Below are 25,530 nucleotides of genomic sequence, written 5' to 3'. Positions count from 1 at the left end.
GTGTGATTGCTCAATTACATAAGGAGGAGACAACAAAAGAAATATGTACAAACAAGATATGTTCAAGAGAAATAACTTCTAGGCCTGAAACCAGAGGACCTAACTTTACCCATCCAACTCTGCCACCCACTAATACCTAATACTGTCCCTGCTTTTCATGATCCTACTAATGTCTTGTTTGTCATGATTTTTACACCCTCGCTCTTTCCTCTAAACCTACTCTTCCTAAAAGGGCCAGAAAAGGATACTTCTCTGAATAAACACACTCCTTGGTGAACTTCCTCACTTTTAATTTCCTCACCATTTATATACAGCCACAATAAAAGCAGAACGATTAGGTCTTTGCCCAAGAGTGCCACATTAAAAGGGCACTGGCATCTCTCATATCCCTTTAGCAACTGACCTTGGCACCACCAAGGCAATAGTACTAATAATACTATCTAGTACTTACATAGTACTTTACTGTTTGTAATGTGCTTTAATGTGGAACTTCATTTCATCCTCACAACAACCCTGCAAGATAGTTTATTTTATCACCATTTTACAGATGGGGAAACTGAGTCTGAGAAAATTTAAGAAACTTGTCCAAAGTCACATAGCTTCTCAGCATTTGATGTAGGATTCAAACTCATGTCTTTCTGACACCAGGTCTAGCACATCCTTTCCCAACTGAAGGCTTGCTTTAATTCTTGCTGCTTACTTCAGTTACCATTTCTGGTAATCACATATGTATCACAAATCCTTGTTATGGTCCTGCATTTTTGTATGAAGTCTATTATACTACCTTACTCTTAGTTATACATTGCCTCAAAGATAAACTGGAATTATTGAACTTCAAGATATGTTGTGGTTCCTAAACTATACTGCAAGTTCCACTGGGCAGAAAATATCACTTCTTTTCTTTTCTTTTCTTTTCTTTTTTTTTTTTTTTTGGTGCAGGGCAATGAGGGTTAAGTAACTTACCCAGGGTCACACAGCTAGCAAGTGTCAAGTGTGTGAGGCCAGATTTGAACTCAGCTCCCTCTGAATCCAGGGCCAGTTCTTTATCCACTGTGCCGCCTAGCTACCCCCTCATTTCTATGTTTTTTAATGACCATTTTTTTTGGGGGGGCAATGGGGGTTAAGTGACTTGCCCAGGGTCACACAGCTAGCAAGTGTCAAGTGTCTGAGACCAGATTTGAACTCAGGTCCTCCTGAATCCAGGGCCAGTGCTCTATCCACTGCGCCACCTAGCTGCCCCAATGACCCTTATTTTTGATGTACCAAAATTTCCATCCAACACTTTGTCTCTGACTAAAAGATGTGTTCCATTGATATAGACCATTCATTACTTTTCTATATCTCCCCTTCTTCAAAACAAGCACACTTGTACTTACAGAAAGTGTATGTTGTTTCAGCTACACCAGGGCCAATTCCTGTTTTGGTAGCACAAAAGAAATTTTGTGCGTCTAAAGATTTTGGAAAATGACTTCTGAGGTTCTCCCTCATACCTATAAGTAGGAACTCTACTCTCAGGATCATGGGATCACACATTTAAGCACAAATGGGACTTTACAGGTCATTTAATGCAAACTTTTCATTTTACAGGAACTGAGGTGCAGGGAGAGTTGAAGTGACTTTCCCAAGGACATACAGGTAGTAAACAACTGAGCTGGAATTCCTGGGGCTTACAGAACAGTGGTCCTCAAACTCTTGGACCAAAAAATGACTATTATATGTACAAAGGCCCCTTTAACAACTATTCTGCCTGTCTTCACAGGCACAACTACAACTTTATGAGGCAGTGAAGCTTTTTCTAGGATACATGTTGCTATCATTGGGGCTGCACTACTTTGAACTTTAAAATGATCATTAAAATATGCAAGGAAAGGGGCAGCTAAGTGGCGAAGTGGATAGAGCACCGGTCCTGGAGTCAGGAGGACCTGAGTTCAAAGCTGGCCTCAGACACTTAACACTTACTAGCTGTGTGACCCTGGGCAAGTCACTTAACCACAATTGCCTCAGTAAAAAAAAAAAAATATGCAAGGAAAAATTCACTTTGATACATTTGGAGTCAGTGAGGTATTGCAACGGGCCTCATCTTCCTGAGTTCAAATCCGGCCTCAGATATTTACTAGCTGTGTGAGCTCAGACAAGTCACTTAGCCTATGTTCACCTCAGTTTTCTCAATTGTAAAATGGGGGTAATACTTGCCTCCCACAGTTATTGTAATGATCAAATGAGATATTATTTGTAAAGCACTTAGCACAGTGCATGACATTAGGTGCTACAGAAATTCTAGTTGTGGTGGGGGTGGTATCATATTTCTAAAACCTCATCCAATTTCCTGTGACATTTATTTTGAACCAAAGCTTTAGACTATAACCTGAGAGTCACTGCTTTTCCCCTTTCACAAACACATGAGATCACATTAAAATTATTGAAAAAAAGCTCAAACACCAGGCTTTTTAGGAAACAAAGGGAACAAAAGGAAGAGAACAAGCATTTATTAAATACCTACTGTATGTCAGACACTGCTAAGCACATTACAACCATCTCACAGGATCCTTACAAGCACCCAGTGTATGAAATGGGTGCTATTATTATCCATTCCTCCTCCCCTCAGAAAAGTCTTTAATGCTGAATATAAAAGAAAGCCAAGCAATCTAAAATCCTAGTGATTCACAATTCTATATAGTGTTTCAAGGTTTACAAAGCACTTTCGTCACAAAAACCCTGAGGTCATTGAGATATAATTATCACCATCTGGAAATAAGAAAACCGAAGCTCTGAGAGACTGTCACTTGACCATGATCACATAGCTAATAAATAGCTGCTCTTACTCCAGGTCTAGGGCTCCCTCTAGAACTCTCAGATGCCTTCCCATGACAGAACAACGAACTAGAAAGCCCTCAGAGGTTGCCATGTTTCACATCCTCACCCTCACTGTCTCGCTTTTGAAACATCACAGGTTTTCTTCATCTAAATCATGTGTTCTTTTGACGTCTCCACATTCTCTTCTTGTGATATCAGAGCAGTCTGTTTTTACCACAAGCTCCTTAATTAACAATAAAGGGAAAAAGGGGAGGAGAAAAATAAACAAAAATATTTCTAAGCAGAATCTCCATCAATTGAGGTTTCATATAAAATTATTTAAGTGATTATATGCCTATTTAAATGATTAGAAGACATAAAATTGCTGGGAAGGATTTGTCCAGATTACAACTAAATTTAATGCTTTGAATTAATAAATACTGCCTTAACTACCAGGAAATATGTTACGTAATATAAATCATTTGTAGTAGAAAATCATTTCAGGAAAGTAGACCTTATTTTTTTTTTCAAATAAAATTGAAGTCTAAGATAATGTGACTTGTTAATAAACGGATTTGGAAATATCTTGGGTTAAATCTTTACTGCCCCCATCTAAAGATAACTACATAAAGTTAAATCCTTCTGTGAAGTGGTTAGCCTGCAACACAAGGATTTTATGGTACATGATATTGCCAGTTTGGCTCTCTCTGTCATTCCACAGAATGTAAGCATTCTGGCCAAGAAGACAGCAAATCAGACCTTTGTAAAATAATATTTCAGGATTTGTTTTTTGTAGAATGGCATTATGTAAAAGTCAGTTAGGTTTGGTGGACTGGTACAGCAATAACTAAATCTATGTTCCAGGGAGAGTACAATTGGATAAAAATGAAAAGTAATATTATCCCCATTCTACAGATGAATAAATGCACCTAAGATTTAAACAATTTGGAAATAGGTCTGGAATTACAATCTGATTTCTTTGTATTTCCAGACTAATGCTCTCTCTCTCTCTCTCTCTCTCTCTCTCTCTCTCTCTCTCTCTCTCTCTCTCTCTCTCTCTTTCCTTCCCCCACTCCTGCCCTCTCTCTGTCCCTCCTTCCCTCTCTCACTCTCTCTGTCCCTCCTTCTCTCATTCACTGTTCCTGCTTTCCTTTGCTTCTCATTCCTATCCTGATCCTCTCTCAGTCTGTCTCTCCCCCCTCTATCTCTCTATCCCTCTCCTTTTCATTCTTTCTTTTCTTTCCATTGAATGTAAAAGATATTTTGATTTTTTTAAATTTCCATTCAGATAAAGACATTTTATTCATTTTTATGAAGACCACCCTTTATTTTGAACACTTTCATTTTCTTCTTCTATATCTCCAAAATATCCTTTATATTGATGCTTTTTAGACTCAAACATTTACTCCTATCTACTCTTGCTCTGCCCCAATTAGAGTCATACCTTTTCACAAAGAAAAATAATTAAGCAAAATTGACTGACACATAGCAACCAGAGCTGATGGCTGCCACAAGCAAAATGAGATGGCCTTAGTCCTCCACCTCTTCTGAGAGGAAGGAGGCATGCTTCTTCTACTCTCCTCTGGGACCTACTTAGTCAATGCCCTTTCTACAACTATGAACATAATATTTTCACTAAGTACAATAGGACATATTTTGAATTTCATACACATAACTTTGTTCTTTAATTTTGAAAACTGACCACTAAATTAATTTATTCACAATGACATGAAGTGTTTTCTAATTGTCCATGGTTGTTCTTTTAGGATAGATACATAATAATGACACTTGAAATCTGAGTGGGCAAACTGAATTAGAATATTAGGTTGAGCATCAACTAATTCACCTAGCATTATATTGGCATGGTACTCACTGGGACCTACCTATGACCTTTTGAGAATATTTTAAATTATAAAAAATCTTTTCCCCCAAAGGGCTTAAAGCACTTTTGGTTGACAAATATACACTCACTGACAGTGTCCCTGAACGGAAACCCAATACTCAACTTAAGGTCAGTGTGGGAGGAAGAGGAGCCCTCTCAAAAGGTCCTGGATGGTGGAGAGCCTCTGGAAATGGTTCTATTGGGAAAGGACAGAGATTCTAGGATAAAGAGGTTGTTTCTGGGGAGGCAGCAAGATGGGGCTGCATAGGACTTGGGAAGGAGTTCATGTGAGATTTAGAGAAAGGGTGGAGTTAGGGCTATCTGGAAGTATCCTATCTTAACTTTTGATTCTTGTTAAGATTCTAAGATCAGTAGTTTCTCCCAGAGAAGAAAGGACAAACTTTATATGTTTAACCTGATCATAATATATAACCTATATCAGATTACTTGCTGGATTCCAGAGAGGAAAAGTAAGGGAGGGAGGGAGGGAGAAAAGTTTGAAACTCAAAATCTTACAAAAATGAATGTTGAAAACTATCTTTACACGTAATTGGAAAAAAATAAAATACTATTTAGAAAAGAAAGGACAAGTTGTTGTCTTGTGCTCCCCATGCCCTGGAGCAAAACTCTACTCACCCCACCCTACTTAGAACTCTGTCTATTTTAACAATAATAAAAACAGGTAAGTCTTGATTTCAATAAGGTTTATAGCAGGGTCAAATTGTGTGACAAAATTTGGCTTAAAACTCAAGTCTATTCATTTCCAAATAAGTACTTAAACCTTGTCCCTACCAACATAATGTGCCTCATGCTTTGGCAGTAGAACCATAAATTGACTTGTCTTAATAAATCACTTTGACATCATCAAGATGATCAACCTGACTTTGAAAGTTACTGCCCACCATGCCTAACCTAGAGTTTTAGCTAGAAGGTTAGATCATAACCTTTTCCTTTGAACGTAAATGTGACCCTCACAATAAACAGGATCCACTATCACAGGAGTTAGAATAAGCCAGGTCCATTTTGAACCCTATCCAATGATGTTTACTAGATGAACACAAGGGATTCATTCATTCATTCATTCATTCATTCATTTGTTTGTTTGTTTATTTCTTTGCGGGACAATGAGGATTAAGTGACTTGCCCAGGACCACACAGCTAGTAAGTGAGGGATTCATTTATAATACTGTTTTGCCTATGTTTGGGCATCTAAGTGGCACAGTGGATAGAACACTGGGCTTGGAATCAGGAAAAGTCATCTTCCTGAGTTCAAATCTGGCCTCAGACATTTACCATCTATGTGACCCTGGGCAAGTTACTTAATCTTGTCTGCCTCTGTTCCTCATTTGTAAAATGAGCTGAGGAAGGAAATGGCAAACCACTCTATTATCTTTGCCAAGAAATCCCCAAATGGGATCATGAATTTGTGGACACTACTGAAATGACTCCAAAACATTTCCCAATATTAAGGTACTACAGCAAAACCAAGACATAGCCTTAAAGCCACTTTCTCTCCCTGTATATTATGGTCTTATGTATAAAAAAAGATGACAAAAGTTTCCCTTAGCCTAAATGCCCTAAGTGCTTTGAGCTTCTTGGGAAGAAATGGGTCTAGATTTAAACACACACACACACACACACACACACACACACACACAACTTTGTCCAGGAAGGGGCAAACAAAATAAAACCCTTAATGGTTTAAGATGATAGCTCTAGAACAGAGGTGACAGTCATGCAGTCTGGGAGCCATTGCAATTCCAAACACTCCACTATATTGCCTGAACTAGATTAAAATGTGATTGGAAAATAATAATGAAATAAAAAGACAGTAGAACACAGATTGTGTAGGCTTTCTAAATTAATATGTGGCTACAGGGATTCTTATGTATGGCCTGGTGGCTCCTAATTCTATTTGAGCTTGATGCCACTGGTGAAGAGCTCCCAGAGCTCACCAAAGATGAAACCATGGCCAAGGGAAGTTAAGTAGCTTTCCCAAGATCACACAGATTGTATCAAAGGTGAGATTTAAATCCCAGGACTCTGACTCCAGTGCCAATGTTCTTTCCTGTGAATCAAACTTCTAAAGTAGACACGAGTTTAGGTTTAAACTGGAAAAGGACAGAGAAGAGGTGGAAGGGTAAAAAAAGAGGTCACATCTTTCTTCTTTGGCACCATGCTCGCAAATGAATCAGAGGAAGAGATGCCACTAAACAAATCTCTGCCCTGATTTGGCTTAGCATAGTAGAAGTTCCCACAGATACGTTCTACTATCCAAAACAGACATCTGTTTATACTCCCATCTGGCCAGGTTCTCTTGATTTCTTAAGCTGAATTGATGAGTCAGGGACTAGAACAATGTATATTTTTTCCGCCACCACTTGGAAAGGGGTGAAAGCAAGTAAATGAGTAACTAGGAGGCAACAGATCAGATTACCACCTGTGACCATCAAGGCTCTTTTCACCTAGAAAGAAAAGAAGGGCAGCTAGGTGGCACAGTGGATGGAGCACTGGCCCTGGACTTAGGAGGACTTGAGTTCAAATCCAGCCTCAGACACTTGACGCTTACTAGCTGTGTGGCCCTGGACAAGTCACTTAACCCCAATTGCCTCACCAAAAAAAAAAAAAAAAAAGATCCTTGCTGACATTAGAAAGAATGGAGGAGTCTTCCTCTGACCAGTCAACAGATCTCTCAACACCAGAACTCCAAGCTTCCTTTTCCTGAAGCAAAAAGTCTTTCTTTGTGCATTTCTCCCTCTTTCTTTCAAATGGCCCTTGAGGCTATTTTTAGCTTCAGGTTTTTGTTTATTGTTGTTTCTGATGATTTTCCAAAGGAAATTAAAACAAGCCATAACAGAAGCAAAAAGATTGGAATGCAAATAGCCTTTCCCTGGATGGAGGATAGGAATCTTAGGCCTGGAAGAAATCAACATGCCTGAGACAATTATGAAGAAAAGAAACTTCAAAAGAAGATAGATATTTTTTTCATAATTTACCAACCCATTCTTTTAATGTGCTTCTTGACAATCACTCTTTCCATGAATGAAGCTGGAAGCCATTTTCTTAATTGAATGTTTTCTCCTGTACATGCTTGTGCAACTTACTAGTTCAGGGTGAGGTTGGCCATTGGGATCTTTAGCTTTTATCTGCTGAGCTCCACACAGTAATAGCTCACCTGGCCTAGAACTATAAAAGTGGATTGTAGGCACAATGGTTCATTAAATGAATGTAAGCATGGCCACACCTATTGACCAGAGAAGAATTCTAGCAATAATAAGAACTTACATTTATTTAGTGTTTTGTTGTCAATGAATATTCTATGAGCTTGATATTACCTATGGAATCAGCTATAAAATCTTCTTGGGGCATGGCACTTCCTACCTTTGTAGTCTTTACTTGGTTCTACATACACTAAGATGCAGCTACTCCACCTACTTGCTGCAACTCATACACAACGCCCCTGTCTCTTTACTCCATGTGAAATTGATTTGCCCAGATCTGAAATACTTTCACTCCTCACCTTGGATTTCTAGCTCCTTTGGTTTACTTTAAGGCTCAACTCAAGTTCAACCTTCTTCAGGAGATCTTTTCTGCCTTCCCTCTTTGATTTATATATCTTGTGTAGTTGTTTGCATATTATCTCCCCCATTAGAAAGTAATCCCTGAAAGCAAGGACAGTGGTTTTTTCTTTGTTTGTTTTGGTTTTGCTATCCCAGTGCCTACCACATAGTAAATGATAAATAAATGCTCCTTTCTGATTGCTTAAGTGTTTTCACTACTGAAGTAGTGTAAAGCATGCTGGGCTTGCAGTAAGGTAGACCTAGGTTCTAATTCTACCTCTGACATTTCCCAATTCTGTGAGCCTTGGCAAGTCATAACCTCTGCCTGGCTCAGTTTCCTCAACTGTAAAATTAAAATAATATCATTTATCTCCCAGGATTGTTGTTAGGATCAAATGTACTTAACACAGTGCATGGAACATAGTAGGTACTATATAAATGCTAGTTATTATTATTGATCTTATGTCTATTAGATAGAAAATGTTGGTGCCAGTATTTGAACCTTGGCCCTTTATGTATCTCAAGCAATTCCATAGGACACATTTATTAAATCATAAGCAAGTTGGCTACTCTGTTGATGGAGAGCATTGCCATCCTGGGAGTTCCTAATGCTGAGGAAATCATATATCTCACCAGTATTCCTATATATTCATTAAGATTTCTTGATAAAGGAGTCAGCAGCAGGTAGAAAAGAAGTGATCATTTAAAAAAATTTTAAAGTAATAAATAGATCATTTATATTGAGGTGGGTTTTTTTTTTGTTTGCTTCAGAAAGCCACCCCTCTTTTTACTCACTGGGGGGAAAAACCTATATTTTTTCTGAACATATTAACTCCCAAACTGTACTGTATAGTCCATTTCTTGAGTTAAAGAGAAAAAATATGACCATAATTTCATTATTGGAAAAATATGACTTTGTCCTAGAAGGCAGAAGTCTCTACCCAATTTCCATCAAAATTTGCTCCCCTCTTCCCAAAGTAATTTGGGATAGCCCACTTTTAGGATAGAGTTTTGATCCAAAATTAGATAGACAACATGTGGTGGCACTCAACACTTGTCTGTACAGTGTGAAATGTGGACTGAGAAACCTGATGTGTTAGGAAGCAATCTTACATATGCTGTCTGAGCAAAATCACCCACATGGAAAGAATGGATTAAGATTTCTACTACAGCCATGCTTCAGGAATCTTGTAAAATATTTTTTTTAAAACCTCATCTTAAATGCTGATGCATTTCCACTGGGCCAGTCATGTTACATGAATGGAAAGTGTTAAAACCCTGAAAAGAAAGTAATACCTGAAGCTAGGTCCATAATGCAAAGCATGCCATTGGGCAACCCATTTAAATAACAAAGATTCTCTGAAAGGGAACTTAAGGACATGTAATATCTGCCCTCAACCTTGGAAATCAGTCCTAATAAGACATAAAATGTACACCATGACATGTCCCCAAGATAATCAGTTTCTCTGAAAGAGCAGCATGTTTCCCTAAAAAACAAACACATGAACCAACAAAAATGGTGCAGAGTGAATGCTTTGAGGATGGCAGAGTTTCAAAGGTATCATTTGTGGGTGGTTTTGTAGCAGTTCCAGATTGATCTACTCTACCCAAGAAATCCATCAATCAGAGCAATCAATCAATGGCTTAGTCCATCTACTACCTGTGCCCACACCTCTAGGAAAGATTCTTAGAATAAAGATAAGTGCTCATTTTCCCAAGCCCAAGAGCTCTACCATTATGATCTATCTCTTTAAGAAGCATGAGGTTGCAGTGTCTGTGAACTAAGGAGGAAATTAAGATAGCAATGGCTGAGCCCTCAGTCCATCTCTGCTTCCATCATTCAGGGTTTTCTGCTCTACAATACTATATTTATCCAAGAGTTATGTGAATTAGGTAATAAAGATTATTGTGTAGCCCTGCACAAAATATGCAAAGCTACATAAATGCTAAATAGTGCCACCAAGAAAGATGGAGCTTTTGTTTTAAGTTAGTCAAATTCCATTTTCCCAAATACAATAAGTTTTTCAATCATAGTTCTTATCTCATTAATTAGATTTTGCATAATAAAAGCCATGTGGGTCTACTGTTACCTTGCTGCCTATATTTAGAAAAAAATTCCTCTTTGGATATGGAATTATTACACTATTATGCATAAGATTATCCTTGCTACTCTGTTTTAAAGCTTATACAATCAGAGAATAGCTTTACAAATTAAATCTTCCCCTTTTCAAGCAATTATTTTTCCCCTCATGTGCTGAAGTTGGAAGGACAGATTGAGAATAGGCAAGAGTGGCAAGCAAAGAAGGAAGGAGCAGATTAGTATTTTCCTAGACCCTTTTCAAAACCAAGTGATTGATATATATATATATATATATATATATATATATATATATATATATATATATATATATATATATATATATATATATACACATTTATATGCATACATATATATGTGTGTGTATGTGTATATATGTATATATGTGTGTATATGTGTGTATATATATACATACACACACACACACACACACACATATAGCTTTGAACACTTTGCAATAGCCCTTAATTGGAAAATGCACTCTGAGTTGTTCTAACAATGCCAACCATGTGGGTGCAGAAACAGATGAAAAACAATCATTCCCACTATAATTTCAAGGTTATTTGAAAAATCAGGGGGAAAAAAGAACAATTGATGAGCTCATAGATCATCTGCTCTTTAGCTTCTACAGCTATCTTGGGGATTGTAGCAATCTCTATTATTGAGGTCAGTGAGTGACTCATCAGGTGATTTGGGGGCAAGTTTTTATACACTCCTGAAGTTGCAGTATCCTCATCCTTTAAAAGTAGGCATAATACTCAACCTTAATTCAAGGACCTGTGGTAGAAAAACCTGCAGCATTCTCTGTGGTAGCGTTAAGGTCACCAATCTACGTGTGTGAAGGGACTACTTTTCATTTTCTCCAAGTCTTCATCTCATGGGATTAGGGGCTGTCAGAAAGTTCCTGCTGAGTGCAGAGAGGGGACTGTCTCTAATTGTACCTTTCTAACTAGCTCTTCCTCTTAGAAATTCCAGCAAAGAACACAGAGAGGCAAAGAAGAAAGAGCGCATCGTGGCAGCAACTAGTTTGGGCACATCCAGGGGAGACTTAAAGAACAACCCATTAAATGAGATCTTTTGGTTGGAAGCCTTGATCCTAAGTTGAAACTTGTCAAATAGATTTTCATATGTGAAATGGAAGCCTTGTCAGCACAAACGCACACATCCATGGCTGCATGAATGATCTAGGTAAGCCAACCTGAAGCAGAACCACGATGATTTCTGCAGCTGCTCCTAACAAGGAAACATCAATGATGTCCAGCATTCTGGAAGTGCATTGACTATGGCTGCCTATCCTTACAGCCATCACATTTTCCATGAAGGATGTAAAGATGAGAGAAGATATTCCTGTGAGTCATGAAATGCCACATTTTCTGAAGAACAGAGGTTGAGGATCACCTGAAGGATGAGGTGGAAGCTGTGAAGAGGCCCCAAACAAGCTGAAACCCCTTACAAATAACAAGAAAGCAGAATTCAATGGGTTCAACAAGTCATTTTTAACCACCCACTCTCAGGCATGGCCACTGGATGGCCTTTGACGGCCCTTCCAATTCTAAGTCTCTGTTCCACATATGCCAAGTGCTGACTTAAGTTCCTGGTAGAATAAGACAGAAACTGAATTCTACATCTTCAATGTGCTTACAGGCGAGGAGGAAGGGGATAGAAACTTGTACATATAAATACCAAATAAATAAGTTATTTAGAAGGGAGAAGGTACTAAAAAACCTAGGAGAATTTGGGGAAATTAATTAGAAGGTAGGGATCTATGTATAAAGAATATCATCAAGGTGACATATGAGTTGAAAATGATGAGATCTGTTTTTCACAGAGCAAGAAAGGATAACTGATCCTATCCTATTGCAGAAGATCCACAGCATATTGGGGGGGTGGGGCGGTGAGTGGAAATCCCCTGGTGTAACCTAATGGGACAACATAGACAAGGGCAGGATGGGCAGACTGGGATGAGTTGACATGTACATGCCTGAAGGGATATCCACACCCATAAGATCACAGATAAGTCAGAGTATTGGGGTTCATATTTCTTATAGAATTGTCTATTATAAGATCACAAGAAATACAGGCAAAGTCCTGACTGTCCTCTGTTCTCTTTAAATGCAACACAAACAGCAACTCGGGATCTTAAATGAAGCTTTAAACTCAAAAACCATCACTAAAAGAGGCTTAGTCAACCAAAGGAAAGGGGAGATGATAAAGAAGAGGGGGAAGGGCACGTACACACTCCCATTTGTTTATCTGCAACCATTCAGAGGGTAAGGATTGTGTCAGGCTGTGTTGTTTTCCACTTTATAACATGTTCACTGTTTGTTGACAGGAAGGGATGAATGGGGCTTTTGTTAAGTCAAAGAAGACGCTAATGACAAATTATGATACCTCAGAAAGTACAATAAATAGTCATGACATGAAAAGAAATTTTCAGACTTTTGAGAAACAGCTGTGTGGGTTTATGTAGTTTTCTATTTAGGATTTTGGCTATGAGTTCCTCGGACACAGAGGGCCTCCCTTCTTAGGAGTGATGAAGCGTAAGTGCATAAAAGGAGGGAAATGCAACAAATGAGAGGCAGCTTGGGGTTGTGGATACAGCTGTGGATACTACTGTTTGCAGAAACAAGAAGAGCCATGTTCACAACTGCTACCTAGGTCACTGACTAGTTTTCTGCCCCTAGGCAGTCATTTAGGCCACATGAACTTCAATTTCCTCAAATAATAAAATGAGGATAATACTTCAGAGGACTGTTATAAAGCTCAAATGAGAAACTACATATAATGTGGTCTTTTGGACTATTGAGATTTCCCTTGAGTGGAATGATTGTTTTAGTCCCAAGTGGTCACCAGATGGTCACAAATCCTGCCATAAGTTTTAATTATTATTTTGATTGCAGAAAATTTAGTACTTCAGAAACATCTTCTCCTTTAAATTCTAACATGCCCACATTAATGCTGTATTCAGAATGTGGCCAGAAGAAGCCCTTAGCAGAATCTCTGAGTTACCTGGATCTATATTTTCCCTTGTAAAGTCCTAGAAATCTAAACATATTTTTTTTCTTCCAAATATGATCATTTTTATGAAAATTAATCATCATGCAATAGATTTATTTAGGATGGGTATTGTAAATTTCTGCATTCTCTTTTGCTATTGTGGGAAAGGCCAAGAAACCTATTTTCAACATATTAATTGATCAAGAAGTATCATGTACTAATAGTCTTCTTCAAAATCATTGGAAACAAGGCTGAGATGAATGAATGTGAGAGATGGGAAAAGAATTAAGTGCCAAATATTGGAATCATTGGAATTCACTATTTCAGGAGTTTCTCTACCAAGGTCTCAGAGAAATAAGGATTTAGATCACAGAAATAACCTGAAGATGTGATTGTTAGAGGCCCATTCTAAACTCCAAGGTGGTTTTAAGACAAGGGGTGGATAGAAAAATAACAGACTGCATTTCTTTTAGCGAGTCAACAAGCTTTGAAATAATGACTCTTAGACATGAATCAGTCTACGAAATACTCCAGGTATATCTATGGATCTAGAGGGGGTATTTTCATGTGTTATTCTTTTTCTGCCATTACCCACTTTTTCAATGTGATCACTTTTTCAGTCCTCTCAACTGGGAACTAGAGCAAAGGAGCTGAGAAAGACCTAAACCACAAATTGTTGACCTAGGGTCCAGGAACTTGATTTTTAAAATAGTTTAACAACAATTTCAATGCAATTAATTTTGCATATAGGTTTATGTATTTTATTTTTTGTCCTTAAAAGCATTATTCTCTTTGCCAGGCATGGTAATCCTTGTTGTGAGCAATCCTGAGGCTGGAGGATCTCTTGAGATTCGGGGGTTTTGAGTTAAGGGGGCTATGCAGATTGTGTGTCCTTACTAAGGTCAGTATCAATGTGGTCAGTGCCCAGGAAGGGAGGGCTACCAGGTTGCCTAGGAAAGGGAGGAGCTAGCCCCAGTGAGGTACATAGCAGGTCAGATCTGCACCAATCAGTGGTGTGATCTGCCCATGAGTATTCCCTGTACTTATATGTGAGACGGGGAGATAACAGTACTTTAATAGACAAAATATTTTTTTTCCCTGAGAGGAGATTCATAGGCTTCATCAGACTCTCAAAGTGGGCCATGACACAAGAAAGGTTAAAAAACAAAACACTCACATATCTTTAATATAGGAAAATGAACAACCTCCTTCTCTACCAAAGTTTCTATACTAGACTGAATGATTTATCTAAACAATGAGAAATTACAACCTGACTACCCCTAAAGGCTTCCACCATGTATAGGGGCCTCCTGGAACATAGGATTCAAGGCATTTTCCCTACTTTCTTTACTATATGGCTTGGGTCAGCTTTGTGGTACAGTGGAGAGAGTGTTGGCCCTGGAATCAAAAGGACCTGAATTTAACTCTCACTTCAGCTGTGAGACCCTGTGTGACCCTGGGCAAGTCACTTAACCCCAATTGCCTTGAACATTCAGGACCAACTCAAGTCATCCTGATATATATCTTACCACTGTACCCAGATGGCTCTGTATATGATGGGCCTCTTTGAGAATGAGGGACAAACAACAACAACTACAACTATATGGCTTTTTTGGAAACAATTATTCTTATATATTAATATTAATGATAATAATAACTAATATTTATACATTGCTTACTATGTGCCAGGCACTATAAAATATAAAATTATGTCATTTTATTGTGGGGACCAATTTTTAATTGGGGAGTGTTAGCTAAGCGGCTTGCTGCAATATTGGGGCAAGGAAGGAGACAGACAGCCTCCCTCAAAACAGATCAGGATTTATTTAACAAGAACGAACTTAAAAAACAGAAACAGGATCAGTAGGATTAAGGGAAAGGAAATAAAATGGGGAAAGGGAAATTATACAACCTGAACAACACCACCGCCTAGGAATCAGCTGAGAACACACAGCAGCATCCTGACGCCTTCCAGCTTCAAGCTAAAATGGCGGGAAAAAACCCCCCCTCTTCCCAGCAGACCCCAGGCTGACCACACACAGCCCCCAGCCAATTGGCTGGCCACTCTAACAGTCACATGACTGCCCTCACTGAGCTTCCAATCATTATAATTTTGCCAGGCCCATGTAGGCATCGGTGAGTGGTGATGACATGAGGTGCCAGCATCATGATGATGGCTACAACCAGTGGGTGGAGCACTGTGCCATTTGCAGAGTCCCAGAGGCCAGTGTAAGCACCAAGGTTTTTTGTTTTTTTTTGTTTTTTTTTTAATTCTAGCCAAAAGATGGGGTCATAAAAACCTCAAATAACAATTAATTCTTTATAGCCTAGTGAATTTCTTTACATTATGCTTACAACAGCCCTGGGAGATAAGTGCTATTATCATCTCCATTCTACAGATGGAGAAACTGAGGTCAACAGAGGTTAAGTGGCTTGCCTAAGGTCATAGTGTCTGAGGCCAATTTGAAGTCAGGTCTCCCTGACTCTAGGCCCAGAGCTCTAGGAGCCATGGAGCTGCCCCTAATTGCTAAGTAAGTAGTACTAAGTAAGAATGGATTCCGATATCATAAACTTTCATGGTAAGACTGCATGGGAGGTAGAAAGGTAGTGTTTTTATATACTTCCCTCCTCTCAGTGAAGAAGTAGTAGATTAAGTGTGAGGTATCCTGCATGAGCTTTAAGACATGGTTAAAAAGGGACAGTTTGTTTTGTTTAATTATTTTATTTTTTTTTGATGTGAGAGAATTTTTATTTCGGAGGTTGGGGAAGAGTACTATGAAATGACCATGATATGTTTTGGGTTTTTTTTTTTAAGTATATTACTTTTTAAAAAGAGAAAGCACTTTTCAAACCCTAAAAAAAAAACTCAGTTTTTTATAATATTTAATTCAGTTCCACAATGTGAGCCCTTACCATCTACAAGGCTACAATGCTAAGCACTGAGGGTGCAAAGATGAAAAGCAACACAATCATTATCTTCATGATGAAATGTATTAGAGCACTGCTAAGTCCACAGAATAAGCATCCAGTACTTGAATCTCTCTTTTATAAGTTTATTTTTAAATGAATGAGCCAAGTTTTGTATTTAGAATAGGAAACTAAGGGTATATAATCAATTAACCCTAACACTGGGGGCCTGTTCCTTATGTAATGATTGGAATGACACCACCTACTGGAGACTTGCTGTGGAGAGCTCCACCATGAGGAAAATGCCTCAGAGGCATTGTGGCTTTTCCTTGGCGTCAGGAAATGACGTTTGCTCATGGGTGCTGTCTATCAAGTCTACCAGCCAATCAACTGGAGGAGCCTCCTATGGTCTGGGAGGAGACAGGAAGGAGGAAAGGGAGCCTGCGCAGAGAGCGCTGGCCTTTTTGGCTTCCGGACTTGATGGTGGTGGCGGCAGAGGACTTCACAGGAAATTTGAGGAAAGATAGGAATGCCAGGCTGTTAGAATTCTGTTCTCAATCTTTTTCTTTCTATTTTCCAATAAACCCTTAAAAACCTAAACTCGTTTTATCAGTGATTTTTAGTCAGTTTCCCCCAAACTGGGGGAACACATTAGAATCCACATTTAGAATCTTAAATTACACACTTAGCTTTGTCATCAAATTACTTATTTAAAAATAAACAAATAATTTCACTTTTGTCTAAGTGAGTTTTTTTTCTAGAAAATCAAAGGGTGAAAAAAAAATCAAATGGTGATATTAACCTTTCATCCATCCCACCTCACAGACCTATTATGAGGAGTACTTGACTAAGGCAAACTAAAGGGAAGGTGTGGGACAAGGAAGAAATGTCGATCACTATAGTTATTGGGGATTTATTTTATCTTCCCCAACAGCATACATGCCAGAAGATAGCAGTTTTACCTAGCATACTTGTACTCAGATTGGGGCTAAGCCAGCACTACATCAACAGCCCCCTTTTGCATTCTAGCATTCCCTCTGCCTCACCCAGACAAAATTGAGAGAATTTAAAATTCTAAATATTACTGTCAGTACTGTATGAGCCCAACCCACTTCCTCTGCTTCCCCATCTTGGCCTGGAATACAGACTGAGAACGAGGCCAACCCTTTCTTTACCTTATTAGCCAGCAAAATATAACAAGACTATTCTCCTTTGAGCCCCAGTGAGAGAAAAGGTGCACACACGAGCACACGAAATACAGCACTTTGTCCATGTTCTTTGCAACAGGATCCGTATTTATCTGAAATCTAATCTAAGAGAACACAGTTCCTGAACAAGTGGCACCATCTATAAAGGTAGCTGTTACGTGTGTAAAGCAAATGGAAGGGAACCCTCTCACTCAAGCTGCTTTTGCTCAGTGTTCTAATGGCTTTTTGCAAAGTCAAACGAGAAAGCATGGTAACCCCTGGAAATCCACCAAGCAGCATTTTAGGGCTCAGCAGAGCCAGCTCAGTGCTGCCTCAAGTTAAAAATGAGGTTCAGGTGTGGAGGGAGAGATGCTTGGACAATGTCACTTCTGCTGGGTCTCAATGCCATTCCTTCGAGAAAGGATTCTGCCACAATTAGGTACAAATGAGAGAATAAGTACTTTCGCTCAAATGAGAGAATAAGTACTTCGCACAGAGTACAAGCAGACAAAGCTGTATACCAAGCTGTTAATCTGGGAACACTATCCAGAAACAAACTCTTTTCTATACACTTCTTAATTAAGCAGTTTTAAAACTTGTGATAATTTCATGTTGTGCTGGAGTTATATAGTGTTGATTTGAATGCTTACATATTTGTCACTTGAACTAACTATGCTGTATTGAACTTTTTTAAAAAATTAAATTGTCATCTTTTTAGTTACCATATTAATTTTGATGATGACCTGAGAAAATGGTTTCTCTTGGCTGTCTATTCCTGGGTTTTGTATGCAAAAAAAACATTGTCAGTGTGATGCTTCTTTATAAAATGCAAAGCTGGAGGGGTGTCACTGGCATGCCAAATGCAAGCCTATTAAAATGCATTCAGGTCTAATCGTAACAAGACTGATTTTGCCAACCCACACATGAAAATGTCTCATAATTTTATAGTCATGCTTCCTCTCTCCTTCCCCGCCCCTGCCCCCCACCATATAAACACTAAAGACACCAATTCTCAACTCCAGTTAATAGGAATTACTTGGGCAAAGCTCTGCCTGGGATACCAGAATAACCTTTTAAACTGTTCATCCAGGGAATATTAAAATGTATTTTGCATATAAATGCCAATCACAATTACCCAGGAAGTTCCAGGGGTTTTAATTTCCTGTATATATCCTAACCTAGGCTATTCCTCCATAATTTGGAAAAAAACCATGAATTTACTAGAAATAAGGCTGTCCTGCAGAGCACAAACCCAACTACATCAATAGTTTTTTTTTTTATTAAGCCTATCCAATCAATGTGTACATAATGACTATATTGCTCAATGTATTCTCCACATTATGCCTCCTCTCCAAACAGCTCAAGATGTAAGCAGATGTTGTGTCCTTGCAACTAGGTCAGTTCAAACTGTAGCTCTCCTAAGCAAAAGAACTAAGAAGACACAAATTAAATTGCATTCCCTGCTCTGCACACAATGACTGTCAAATGCAGAGCTCCTCTCTTATGCTGAAATGATTATTTCACAACCGGTTGGGCAGCAATTTGAGTGACAAGGTGATGGAACATCTTTCCGACCCACTGGTGGTTTGTCTGAAGCTGACTTCCACTTTCAAAAATACCTAAATTTAAAACATTTTAGAAATGGGAAACATAATGGTTGGCAAGGTATCCAAATTAGCCTTATCTTAATCTTGCTGAGCCTGGCCAGCATGACTGATTATACTAGAGCATTACCCTGAAAGGCCCTAGACTCAGCCTAAAAGACGCTGCTTCTAGCCTTTTAGAATTGCTGGCAAAGATTCCCTGGCTTCTCAACATGCAGTGGTTCTCTTGGGTTTCAATCTCAGGGCTGGTTCTGCTAGAGAGGAAGAAAAACAAAGTCTTGCCTTCCAAAGTTACCACTGAAATCTCAAGTAACTTCCTGCCTTGGAGTTGTGTGGCAAGAAAGCGTTACAGCTTGAAAACTGTAGATTCCACTAGTGTCAAGTGGGGCAGGGGTAGATGGAAATGTCTAATTTTTAGGATGTAGAGATAGTGAGATGAATCTTCTACCTTCAAAAGCAAAAAGCATAAACATTTCAAGATTATGAACAAAAAGGACCCTGCACCCCCTTCTGAAATAAAAAAGATAATACAAATCATGTGTGTGTCTTCTTTATAATATCTATATGAGTCAGTCATTTTCTATATATATTCCTGGGCAGAGGAGGGTTTGGAAGTATCCTGAGGGATAATATGCATCAGGTATCCTCTATTATTTCATCTTTACATCACTCATGGATACCAGGGAAATTGTATATGGAACCATTATAGGGATAACATAGCCTAAATAGGTACTCTGTATGCATCTAGGGATAAGGATTATTAAGGTTTCCTAATGACAAAGTTATAAGAAGCCAAAAGGAGGAAATATGCCTTCTTTATATATATGCTCAAACAACTTTAATATTCAGTACTTTATGTTTATCTGCACATGTATGTATTATCCACAGAACAGCCTCACACAATAAATGAAACAGAAGGAAAGTTGCATTTTTTTTATCCCAAGTAACAGATGACCAGAAAACTTGTCAGTGATATAGAAGAATACAGCCATAAAACAGAAAGTTGATCTTAAGTCTGATCAACTCTAGCAAGCAAACTCTTGATTTTCAAGTACAATTAATGGGGGAAGCAGCAAGGCAAAAGCATAGTGGATAGAAAGTCAGTGTGTGTGTGTGTGTGTGTGTGTGTGTGTGTGTTTTAGTGAGGCAATTGGGGTTAAGTGACTTGCCCAGGGTCACACAGCTAGTAAGTGTTAAGTGTCTGAGGCAGGATTTGAACTCAGGTACTCCTGACTCCAGGGCCGGTGCTCTATCCACTGCGCCACCTAGCCGCCCCAAGTCAGTGTGTTTTTAAACATGCTATTTGAATGACCACGAATAAGCCCCTTAATCTCTCAGTGCCCCAAGATGACACTAACTAATAATGAGTTATTTCCACACTGGAAATTTCTCATATTTTTCAATGGAGGAAAGTTATCAGAAGAAGTAGAGTAAGGCAGAACCCTGAGCTTTTTATTATTTAAAGATTCAAAATGAATTAAACTTCTTAGGTTATTCCTACTGTGGGCCAAGTCAATGAGGGTGAGGTGTGTGTGTGTGTGTGTGTGTGTGTGTGTGTGTGTGTGTGTGTGTGTGAATGGAATAGGCACTACAATGTACTTTTTACAAATATCTCATTTGATCCTCACAACAACTCTAGGAAGTAGGTGCTATTATTATCCCTATTTTACAGATAAAGAAACTGAGGCAAACAAAGGACCACATGACTAATAATTGTCTGAGGCCAGATTCTTACTCAGGTGTTCCTGATTTCTGGCCCAGAGCTCTTATCCACTGTACCAATTCACTGCCTTTAGCATTGGGTCCTGTTATCTGTATAACCAAAGGTGATTTTCATCACCTAGAGCTAAAAATGCCTGAACATCCTCAAGTCAGTTCCATTCTAATCTAAAGGTGCTTGCAATGCACCAGAATAATGAATTGTCAACATGATTTTTTTCTAGTTTAAACCTAGCATGGTCTCCTTGCTACCTGCTGAGATTGGCATACTACCCCACAGTTTGCCCTCCCTCAACTTCCTCATTGGCTGTCCTTTCTTCTGAATAAGACTCAGTTTCCACTCTCCTACTCCCACCCCCCATATCCAAGTCTCTTATGATTGCTGCCTAAACTGAATGATATAATCTTCATTAGTTGTGTTCAAGAGATTATTCATGCTTGCCGTGGATAAATAATGCATTCTACAGGAGGAAACTGGTTTGAGGCAACTAGACCAACTGTTATACTGGTAGAAGATTATAATTCACTCATTATCTCCTATTTCACAGAGAACTGGTGAGTAATTATACATAGTTTCCTATGTTAATTTATGTATATATGGACAGTATGACTACACATATATCTCTTACATACATATTGTTTTTATTTGTGTATGTACTTTAAACTGCTTTAATTGACTTAAATTCTTAATGAAAAAAATTATCTCTATTGTACTTCTACTAAATTTATGAGAATATACAAAATGAATTACTTCTAGGTGTACCACCTAGGTAAAACATATACTGTATAACCTGTGTGTATGAATACACTCTAATTATGGGCAAAACCAGGCATTTGGTGTTTGCCATGATATGAATACCTAAACTGAACACAAGAGGTGCTTTAGACTGAGTAGTTGGCTGTTGCAGATGTCATGGTACAGACATGACACGTAAAATGATGGGACTAAGATCTTTCATTTAAGCCAAAGAAATAACATGGAATAATCAAAATAATTGATTTTGGAGGGGTCCCAGGCTCCATAATACTTCAACCAGAAGAGTCAAGCTCATTTTAAGAAGCTCTTTATAACTATTAGACAATGCCTTTCAGACCTAAGCTTGTACTCCCCAAGTAACAAAATTTATTAGCTAGATTATTTTATAGACAATATGTATCATTCATTCTGGAGCTGTTACTCACCTTGATCTAATGTAAGGGGACAATGAAATCCCTTGAGTTGACATTTTTCTATCACTGGGATAATAACATAAACCAGAAAAAAAAACCACTCCAATTCCAGCTTCATAATTGCTCAATAAAGCTAAAAGACTAGCAACTGATTCCATTTTCTGGTCACTGGCCAGGTAAGAATTTTATGCTATGGTTTTCTAGTCGTCTTACGTTTATCTAACTGAATCCAGGTCTAAGAAGGCATCCCTCCAGAGCCTAAGTTTACAGCTAAACTGAGGAGAGGCAAAAAAAAAAAAAAAAAAAAAGGAGAAAGTGGGTATTTGACAGTGCTGAGTCATTTACAACAGGCAAGCGGTTTCCTCAGAAACACTGTGACAAGCCTTTTAAGTATTAAAAAATCTTCTTTCTGGTGCAAATTAAAAGTGTCACATTTTGCCGTCTCTGGCTACAATGCTGCAACCACTCTGGAGTCAAAAGCAGATGGCAGTAGGGAATTCACCTCTAAGAATGGGCAGGCAACACAAAGTATAGAAACTTGAAGCTGCCCCTCAGGTACTTGTAACTTTATCTTAAACCTTTGAAGATGGCTCCTGGCAGAAAAAAAAAGGGGGGGGGAACTACCTATATAGCCTTTGACTCAGATATTGCATTTTTACTAGACTATTGAATCCCTAAACAAATGGTGGAAGGTTAAGCACCTAGAGAAAATACTGTATAATAAAGCTATTTTAGTTGACGAGGAAGCAAAGGACATATAAAGCAAATAGAGATCTCTGCGTGTAGGTAGCCTGAAAATCACATGTTTTTCTCTACATGGGGTCTTCAGCAGACAAGATAGAAACTAGCGAGGAAACGTTCTATCTCTGACTGTCCACCTAGTCTGGTACCCCTGCCCCACACTGAAACACAGAGTCCCTGAGCATTCTCTGTTCCTGCTGTTTTCTAGAGATACTCCAGCAGTTTGAGCTGCCCGGCATCTCCCCAACCATGGCAACCCTCTGCCTCCTCCTCTGCACCACTTGCTAACCTTAATGCCAAGCCGAGGTCATGCCCGCTAGCAAGCGAGTGCCCAGGCTCCCCCTTCCTAATTCCTCTCTCGGAAGTGGGGAGCCAGTTACCCAGACAAGGGGTGGGGAGTGGGGCCGGCGGAGCGTAGTTGGCAAGGGAGACTCACCAGGTAAGCGCCCACCGTGCCCTGCGCCAGCATCAGGGCGCATTCGGACACCAGAAAGATCTTGATGTTGGAGAAGCAGGACACCTTCTTTTTCTTCTTCTTGTTCCTCTGCGCCTCATCCCCCTGCAGCTCGCCGCTCCTGCCCCCGTTGCCACCGCCGCCCGAAGAGCCGCTCGGCTTCTTCCCTTGCATCCTTCCTCCTCCTCCGCTGCCGCTTTCCCGCTCCCCCTCTTTCTAGGTGCTGAGGTGGTGTGTGCGTGCGTGTGCTGGTGAGTGTGTGTGTGTGTGTGTGTGTGTGTTTGTGTGTGTGTGTGTGTGTGTCTCCGCCCAGGAGGAGAGCAGCAACCCTCCGCGCCTCCTCTCTCTCTCTCTCTCTCTCTCTCTCTCTCTCTCTCTCTCTCTCTCTCTCTCTCTCACTCGCTCTCCTCTCTCTTTTCGTCCCTCCCCTCGGATCTGTTGGGGTGTTTAGAGGTTGAAGACTGAATCTCCTCTCCTCCTCCCGCTGCTGCTGCGCTCGCCCCTTCCTCTTCCTCCTCCTCCTCCTTCTCCTCTCCTCCTCCAGCTTGGGCTGTGCCAATCACAGGGGCTGGGAGTGCAGCGGGAGCTCCCCACGACGCCTGCTGCTGCTGCTGCTGCTGCTGTCGCTGCCGCTGCTGCTGTTGCTGTTGCTGCTGCTGCTGCTGCCTCTCCTTCTGCGAGCTGCTGCCACGGCCGCCGCCGCCGCCGCCGCTGCTTCTGCTACTGCCCCTGCCATAACCAGCCCCGTTCTTTCTCCTATCTCTTCCCCTCCTTCACTCGTCTTCCTCTTCCTGATGAACGGGCACTGCTCCTTTCCCTCCTTCCCTCCTCCTCTGCTTCCCGGAGCTCTCTTTCTCTCTCTGCCTTCTGTACCCCCAACCCCCACCCCTCGGGTTGGGTAGTGCCTAGACTAGCTTCTTTCTCCCAATCTCTGTACCCCGCGGAGTCAGTTCCCAGCCGCAGCCGTCGCCCTGGGGAAAGAGGCTCAGAGGGAATCGCGGCTGGCCGCGGGAGGCAGAGAGCGCCAGAAGGTGCCGGGCCCCTGGGGCTAAGGGCGGTGCCACTAAGGGGAAAAGGGAGGGTCCGCTGCACCGGCGGACGCCCAGGCTTCCAGCTAGTTTCCTGGTCCAGGAATGGGGTAGGAATAAGGATAGGAATAGGGCAATAGGGTAAAAGGTGCCTGGAACAGCGTGGAGAAAAGGAATCTGGGCTGGATGTAGGGAAGAAGGCAGTGCCCACAAGAGGGTAGTACTGGGAGCCGTGATCCTTCAGAAAGAGGAAAAAAGGACAGAGACGGGGACCAGTCTGGGCCCCGTTTTTGTCCAGCTCCCAGGGACCAGTAGAAGCTTTGCCTTGACCAGGGAGAGCGGCGGAGGGGTTTTCTGATTTCTCCAGCGCCAAGACAGTGCTAGCAATGAGAAGAGAGAGATGCAAACTTCCTTCTGCCCCCTACGGAGTACTTCCCAAAGGCAGGCGCCCAGTTTTTGTGGTGGGAGGGGCAACCCTGGTCTAGGACATCTGGCTTAGCGCTCTGGCTCTGGCTTCTACGAGGTCCCCTGAGAGAAAGGGGAGGAAGGAACTGAAATGTGTGGGAAGTTAGATTAATTTGCTTGTTGCTGTTGTAGCTGCCAGTCATTCCAGCCATGTAGGCAGCAGCGGCCAAGAGGCAGGTCGGTCTCTCTTCAAGCCATTCAATCCCTCACCACAAACGGGCTGAAGGGCCCATTATCCAAAAGTTGTAATTGGATACCCATTACCTCTGGCTGCCCCACCACACTGTTGCTGCTGGAGAAACCTGTGGCATGCAATTCTTATATAATCCTGAGAGCCAGCAAGGATTTGGGGTCTCAAGGCACTGACTATAATAAGATCATAAATTCCAGAGACACACCTTGGAAAAGTTGAATAAAAATCGAAAGGAAGGGAGCAGGGGTATCTAGATCCCTTAAGGTGATCCTGAGACCATTTATCCCTTGCTAATTCTGACAAATTCCGAGAGGTAGTGTGGTAAATGGGTTAGAGGACAGAGTAAGAAGACTTGGATCCAGTTCCTGGCTCTACCTGGGTAACAATGCCCAAGTCACTGAATTTCTCTTCAGTGCCATAACTGGGGAAGAGAGACTGGAATTTTGCCTTCCCAGGGGGTCCTTCTCCCCCTCCCCCTCTAGAGCTTGAAAACCAAGTATTAAGTAGGGTACATGCCTTCCTCTTAGGAGAACCCTAAGTAAACTTACTTTATTCTGTTTCTGTCACCTCCTCCTGGTATAGAAATTGCAAACTACTTCTCTGTCTTTCTGGCCCTACTCTTTTTAGTCTGTAAATGAAGGGAGCTAAGTTATTCAGTAGACAGAACACAGGACTTGGAGTTAGAAAGACCTGAGATGGAATCCTGCCTCAGATATTCCCCAGCTATGTGAC

General features: G+C 40.4%; 1 protein-coding gene across 3 annotated transcripts in view; it reads right to left on the bottom strand.

The window, feature by feature from the left end:
• SLCO3A1 (solute carrier organic anion transporter family member 3A1) overlaps window positions 1-23,613 on the bottom strand; it is a 386,759-nt gene extending 363,146 nt beyond the window's left edge. For all 3 annotated transcript variants that reach the window (XM_043986124.1, XM_043986123.1, XM_043986122.1), the window contains exon 1: window positions 23,095-23,613. In XM_043986124.1, the coding sequence (XP_043842059.1) occupies window positions 23,095-23,286 (192 nt within the window). In that variant the 5' untranslated portion in view covers window positions 23,287-23,613. The remainder of the gene's footprint in view (window positions 1-23,094) is intronic.
• Window positions 23,614-25,530: the final 1,917 nt, after the last annotated feature.

This window comes from Dromiciops gliroides, chromosome 2 (genome assembly GCF_019393635.1).
Source record: "Dromiciops gliroides isolate mDroGli1 chromosome 2, mDroGli1.pri, whole genome shotgun sequence".
Lineage (NCBI taxonomy): Eukaryota > Metazoa > Chordata > Mammalia > Microbiotheria > Microbiotheriidae > Dromiciops > Dromiciops gliroides.
This window is presented reverse-complemented; position numbering and strand designations above follow the sequence as displayed.